The sequence below is a fragment of the Centroberyx gerrardi genome, chromosome 14 (genome assembly GCF_048128805.1).
Source record: "Centroberyx gerrardi isolate f3 chromosome 14, fCenGer3.hap1.cur.20231027, whole genome shotgun sequence".
NCBI lineage: Eukaryota > Metazoa > Chordata > Actinopteri > Beryciformes > Berycidae > Centroberyx > Centroberyx gerrardi.
In genome coordinates this window covers 31,867,827-31,874,630 of record NC_136010.1, presented here as the reverse complement: position 1 = coordinate 31,874,630, position 6,804 = coordinate 31,867,827, and the positions used below count along the sequence as shown (strand labels likewise).

At 50.2% G+C, this 6,804-nt stretch overlaps 1 protein-coding gene across 1 annotated transcript in view; it reads left to right on the top strand.

Annotated features, from left to right (window-relative positions):
- The window catches only part of LOC139920250 (E3 ubiquitin-protein ligase HECTD1-like), a 15,607-nt gene extending 8,907 nt beyond the window's left edge, over positions 1-6,700 (top strand). The window contains exons 6-7 of the mRNA XM_078288308.1: positions 6,295-6,514; positions 6,608-6,700. Coding sequence (XP_078144434.1) covers positions 6,295-6,514; positions 6,608-6,700 — 313 coding nt within the window. The remainder of the gene's footprint in view (positions 1-6,294; positions 6,515-6,607) is intronic.
- The last annotated feature ends 104 nt before the right edge of the window (positions 6,701-6,804 follow it).

Here is a 6,804-nt window from a genome sequence, read left to right as displayed (position 1 = left end):
TTTGCTGAATATAGTGATCATGATTATTAGTCATGATTATTTGATTAGTGATTATTTCTCTTCTTTGATTCTCAAAGTAGCAGCAGCCAGAAAGTCTCACTGTCTGACTCTTATTGTGTCTTTATTGACTAAATTCAAATCAGCTGATCAGTAATTCCTACTTCATTACTTTAAAGTGTTCAGCTGAACCCAAAGGTAAACAAATCTGTTGTTGTTTGTCAGCTGGGTTCAAACCAGACGAGACGATGATCAGGATTTTCCTCTAACGATCCGTTCTCTTCTGCTTCTCCATCTCAACTTTGGTTTTGGTCACATGATGCAGGTTGAGCTTTCAGAGGCTGTGATTGGTCAGGAGTGATGAAGAGCTGATATACCACACTGGGACATTCAGGGGAATTTAAAGTATAACGAACACTAACATCGCAGAATGAAAACTTAAAATCCCGATATACGATATAACATGATGAACTGTGCAGCTGTAACAGCTGTTGTAATAAACAGGAGGACACTTTGTGTTGCTCTTACCACACACACACACACACACACACACACACACACCTGCAGCGTGTCCAACCCACCTTTACCAATCTCCTCCCAGAATCCTCCTTGTCAGATGGGCAACAGTGTGCCAGGAGTTGCCGCAGCGTTGTTGCTTTGATGGCACAGTTGCCCTGAAGCTTTTTAACAGTGTTGACCCTGTTGCTCAATCTGCTGAACTGTCAGCAGCCTCATGTGGGAACAGTTGGGATTCATTGGCAACTTTTCGAGGCAACAGAGAAGGTGATGTTGCCTTTATCAGGGATCAGAAGTGGCAGATGGGACTCGGCTGGTCATACCACAGGAAGTGCTTCTTGATGACATCACACATCAGAAAGAATGAAGAACCGGAGAGAACAGAAACACCAGCAGCCAGTTTCACTTTTCACGACTCAGCAGATGATGTGAAATATCACGACTGTTCAGACTGAAACCTCCTGTTGTGTCGACTGAGATATATTTTATATAAAGATACTACTTATATAAAGGCTGCAGCAGCCTTTATATCTCAGCGCTCTTCTGGCCAGGCGACCCTCTGCCATCAGACCTTTACAGCCAATCAGAACGCTGCAGCCCGTCTGGTGTTCAACCAACCAAAACTCTCTCACGTCACTCCCCTCCTTTGGTCGCTTCACTGGCTTCCCTCTCTGCTGCATCAGATTCAAGACCCTGGTCCTCTCCTACAGACCAGACTGCCTCCCTATCTGCAGTCTCTGGTCAGGTTCAGACTCCGCCTCCCTCCCTACGTACCTCCACCCTCGCAGGTCGCCTTCCTCCCTCCGCTCCTCCACCCTCGCAGGTCGCCTCCCTCCCTCCGCTCCTCCACCCTCGCAGGTCGCCTCCCTCCCTCCGCTCCTCCACCCTCGCAGGTCACCTCCCTCCCTACGTACCTCCACCCTCGCAGGTCGCCTTCCTCCCTCCGCTCCTTCACCCTCGCAGGTCGCCTCCCTCCTTCCGCTCCTCCACCCTCGCAGGTCGCCTCCCTCCTTCCGCTCCTCCACCCTCGCAGGTCGCCTCCCTCCCTCCGCTCCTTCACCCTCGCAGGTCGCCTTCCTCCCTCCGCTCCTTCGCCCTCGCAGGTCGCCTCGTTCCCTCCGCTCCTCCACCCTCGCAGGTCGCCTTCCTCCCTCCGCTCCTCCGCCCTCGCAGGTCGCCTTCCTCCCTCCGCTCCTCCGCCCTCGCAGGTCGCCTTCCTCCCTCCGCTCCTCCACCCTCGCAGGTCGCCTCGTTCCCTCCGCTCCTCCACCCTCGCAGGTCGCCTTCCTCCCTCCGCTCCTCCGCCCTCGCAGGTCGCCTTCCTCCCTCCGCTCCTCCGCCCTCGCAGGTCGCCTTCCTCCCTCCGCTCCTTCGCCCTCGCAGGTCGCCTCGTTCCCTCCGCTCCTCCGCCCTCGCAGGTCGCCTTCCTCCCTCCGCTCCTCCGCCCTCGCAGGTCGCCTTCCTCCCTCCGCTCCTCCGCCCTCGCAGGTCGCCTCGCCCCTCCATCGCTACGTGGCTCAGAAGTCGCTCATCCCGGTCGACTCTTCTCATCCCTGGCGCCACAATGGTGGAACGAGCTCCGCCCCCTTCTGTCAGAACGGCTGAATCACTGCCCATCTTTCGGCGGAGACAAAGACACATCTCTTCAGGTTCCACCTGGACCCCTCTTCAACTAACCTTCCATCTTACCCTTCTTCTATATTAATAAAAAAAAAAATTTGATTGCTACTTATTCCTATTAAAAGGCTTAGCTGATGAAGACTGTGATGCACAGTTGGTTTCACTACTGTTGACAAAATGTACTTATTGTAAGTCGCTTTGGACAAAAGCGTCTGCTAAATGACATAATTTAATATAATGCATATTGTTGGCAAATGGACAGATTGATATTGATTGATATTGATTGATATTGCCTTAGAACATGATGTGAGTCTGAAGGCCTTCATCCTGCATGGTGTTGTGAACTGATCGGTCGCTTCGTTAATGTTTGCTGTGTAAACAGATCTGCAGTTTATTCTATTAGACTGACTGATAGACTGCTGCTGGGAATTAACCAGTACAACCAGTCTGCTACTGGTCTCTGGTTCTAGTCTGTGGTTCTAGTCTGGTTCTGATCTCTTGTTCTGGTCTCTGGTTCTAGTCTCTGGTTCTAGTTTCTAGTTCTGGTCTCTGGTTCTAGTTTCTGGTGCTAGTCTCTGGTTCTGGTCTCTGTGGAATATCTGATGTGTTGGTCGTCATATTTGTCTGTCCAGATGGTTCCAGGTGTTTCTCCTCATCAGGTTCAGTTCAGATCAACCTGCTGCTTCTCTTCTGTTCAGTTGTTTGTTTCCAGACTGGACAGACTAAGACTGGACAGACTGAGACTGGAGAGACTGAGACTGGAGAGACTGAGACTGGAGAGACTGAGACTGGAGAGACTGAGACTGGACAGACTGAGACTGGACAGACTGGAGAGACTGGACAGACTGAGACTGGACAGACTGAGACTGGACAGACTGGAGAGACTGAGACTGGACAGACTGGAGAGACTGAGACTGGACAGACTGAGACTGGACAGACTGAGACTGGACAGAATGGACAGACTGAGACTGGAGAGACTGGACAGAATGGACAGACTGAGACTGGAGAGACTGAGACTGGACAGACTGAGACTGGACAGACTGATACTGGACAGACTGGAGAGACTGAGACTGGACAGACTGAGACTGGACAGACTGGAGAGACTGAGACTGGACAGACTGGAGAGACTGAGACTGGACAGACTGGAGAGACTGAGACTGGACAGACTGAGACTGGACAGACTGAGACTGGACAGACTGGAGAGACTGAGACTGGACAGACTGGACAGACTGAGACTGGACAGACTGAGACTGGACAGACTGGACAGACTGAGACTGGACAGAATGGACAGACTGAGACTGGACAGACTGAGACTGGACAGACTGAGACTGGACAGAATGGACAGACTGAGACTGGACAGACTGGACAGACTGAGACTGGACAGACTGGACAGACTGAGACTGGACAGACTGAGACTGGACAGACTGAGACTGGACAGACTGAGACTGGACAGACTGGACAGACTGAGACTGGACAGACTGAGACTGGACAGACTGAGACTGGACAGACTGGACAGACTGAGACTGGACAGACTGGACAGACTGAGACTGGACAGACTGGACAGACTGAGACTGGACAGACTGAGACTGGACAGACTGGACAGACTGAGACTGGACAGACTGGACAGACTGAGACTGGACAGACTGAGACTGGACAGACTGAGACTGGACAGACTGGAGAGACTGAGACTGGACAGACTGAGACTGGACAGACTGGACAGACTGAGACTGGACAGACTGAGACTGGACAGACTGGAGAGACTGAGACTGGACAGACTGAGACTGGACAGACTGGACATGACGTCAAAGTGAAAATAATCTGGTGTCTCAGATGATCAGGTGATAAACCTGTTGGTCTCTGTTCTCCAGCAGAACCTCATGAACCTTCATCCTCCTGTCAGAACAGCTCAGACTCCTCTTCCTCTTCATCTTCCTCTTCTTCAACACGCAGACTCATCACTAACTTTCTCTGCTCCACTTTGTTTTCCACATCGTTCCCTTTGTCTCTTCATTGCAGCCTGATGGAGACAAGTAGAACGTTCCAGAGGTTTGACTGTATGAAGGTTTGGTTCCAGAATGAATCAATTCCACATCTACTCTCACTAAATGATTGACAGACAGTTTAAAGGACAGTGGACAAGCTCGGTCCTTGGTAGACTGAATGAGACAGTTTGACAGACTGGATCCTCCAGATGTGAAGAGACATTTAATGAACTGCTGGACAGCAGCAGGGTTTGGGTGAAATTTCATTTATTTTACTGTAGCAGTTTGGAATAAAACTGTTTCTGTATTGTGAGTAGAGTATTTATCATTGTGAAATGACTTGATCTGAGACTGAAGATGTGAGCTGCTTTCTTCTTCTTCTTCTTCTTCTTCTTCTTCTTCTTCTTCTTCTTCTTCTTCAAGCTACACAGTAGAATCCAGCTTCACTCTCCAGCTGGCCTGTTAAATGGACCAGGCTTCAGTGAAATATTAATGTTTGATATTGATTCTGACTCTCTGTGCAGAGAAGAGCGCCTTTAAAACAATACTCCACTCAGTTTCAACATGGGGGTTATTCTGCTGCTGACCGCCTTGAACACCAGAATATAATCTACTCAGCAAGATCAGATGCAGCTGGACGAGTTTGTAGCGTTCACATTTTTACTTCCCATTCATTTGAATGGAAACTGACATTGACATTCCCTGTCTCTATCTCTCTGTCTCTCTGTCTTTCTGTCTCTAGCTCTCTGTCTCTCTATCTCTCTGTCTCTCTGTCTCTATCTCTCTGTCTCTATCTCTCTGTCTCTCTATCTCTGTCTCTCTATCTCTCTGTCTCTCTATCTCTCTGTCTCTCTGTCTCTATCTCTCTGTCTCTATCTCTCTGTCTCTCTATCTCTCTGTCTCTCTGTCTTTCTGTCTCTATCTCTCTGTCTCTCTATCTCTGTCTCTATCTCTCTGTCTCTCTGTCTCTCTGTCTCTGTCTCTCTGTCTTTCTGTCTATCTCTCTGTCTCTATCTCTCTGTCTCTCTGTCTTTCTGTCTCTATCTCTCTATCTGTCTGTCTCTCTGTCTCTATCTCTCTGTCTCTATCTCTCTGTCTCTCTATCTCTCTGTCTCTCTGTCTTTCTGTCTCTATCTCTCTGTCTCTCTGTCTATCTCTCTATCTCTCTGTCTCTCTGTCCCTGTCTCTCTGTCTCTCTATCTTTCTGTCTCTATCTCTCTGTCTCTCTGTCTCTCTGTCTCTGTTGTGGTGGTTTGGTGTTCTGTAAGCAGGACAGGCTGCAGGACAGACGCCTGGCCTACTGGGCCTCGTCCCGCTCTACAGCCCGTCCCAGCTGGACACTAAAAGTAGACTGACTCAAAATAACACACACACACACACACACACACACACACACACACACACACACACACACACAGGCTGAGGTTCAACAGAGGGTTAACAGCAGCCTGACAGGTTTTGTTTGCTGGATCTAAAATTGATATTTTAGTCATTTTGACGATCAGTTGAGGAGAAACTTACAATTTCTATCAAAGGCTTGATGAGTCTTTAACTGACTTTCTGAAGTGTGTGTGTGTGTGTGTGTGTGTGTGTGTGTGTGTGTTGAGGTGAACGCTCTCCTCTGCTGCAGAGCGACTCTCTCCTCCTGTTCAGCTGATAAATCTGGACCAGTGAGCTCACTGCTTCCCCAGCACACACACACACACAGAACGTCATCATCATCCCTGTGCTCTGACCTCACTCTCGCTCACTGCAGGTCCCTGAGGAGCGCTTGATTCATGTTCACCAGGTGCAGCGGGTGGGAGGGGTGGAGTCTGACCTCACTGTTAAAGGTCTGTGTAACTTGGCTTGTGTGTCTTCCTCCATGATAAAACCCAAAACAGTCACAGTCTGCTTTGTCGACGTTCCTTTATGTGCTAGAAGTGATTTTCAGACTGTTCCTCCAGACAATGGCAGTGAATGGAGACAGAAAAACAACACAATTCTCCAGTCTCCTCTACCGGAGCAACAGATCACAGAATCACTGATTTGGGGGGTTTATCATGAGGAAGAGACACAACCCAAGACTCTACCAGAGATACACAGAGATTTCATGTTTTCAGAACCAGAACATCTCTCCTCCTACTGAAACGGTCGGTTTATTTTCCCTGTTTGCTGTGTGTCTGTCCATGATCTGCAGTGACATCACTGTTCTGTTGAGCCGCCATGTGACTCCCACTGTGACTCCCACTGCGCCTCCCACCGTGACTCCCACTGTGACTCCCTCTGAGACTCCCTCTGAGACTCCCTCTGAGACTCCCTCTGAGACTCCCTCTGAGACTGCCTCTGAGACTCCCTCTGAGACTCCCTCTGAGACTGCCTCTGAGACTCCCACTGTGCCTCCCACTGTGCCTCCCATTGTGACTCCCACTGACTCCCACTGACTCCCACTGTGACTCCCTCTGTGACTCCCACTGTGACTCCCTCTGTGACTCCCTCTGACTCCCTCTGAGACTCCCACCGTGACTCCCACTGTGACTCCCACTGTGACTCCCACCGTCTCCCACTGCGACTCCCACTGTGACTCCCTCTGTGACTCCCACTGACTCCCACTGACTCCCACCGTGACTCCCACTGTGACTCCCAGTGACTCCCTCTGTGACTCCCACTGTCCCTCTGTGACTCCCACTGCGACTCCCACCGTGACTCC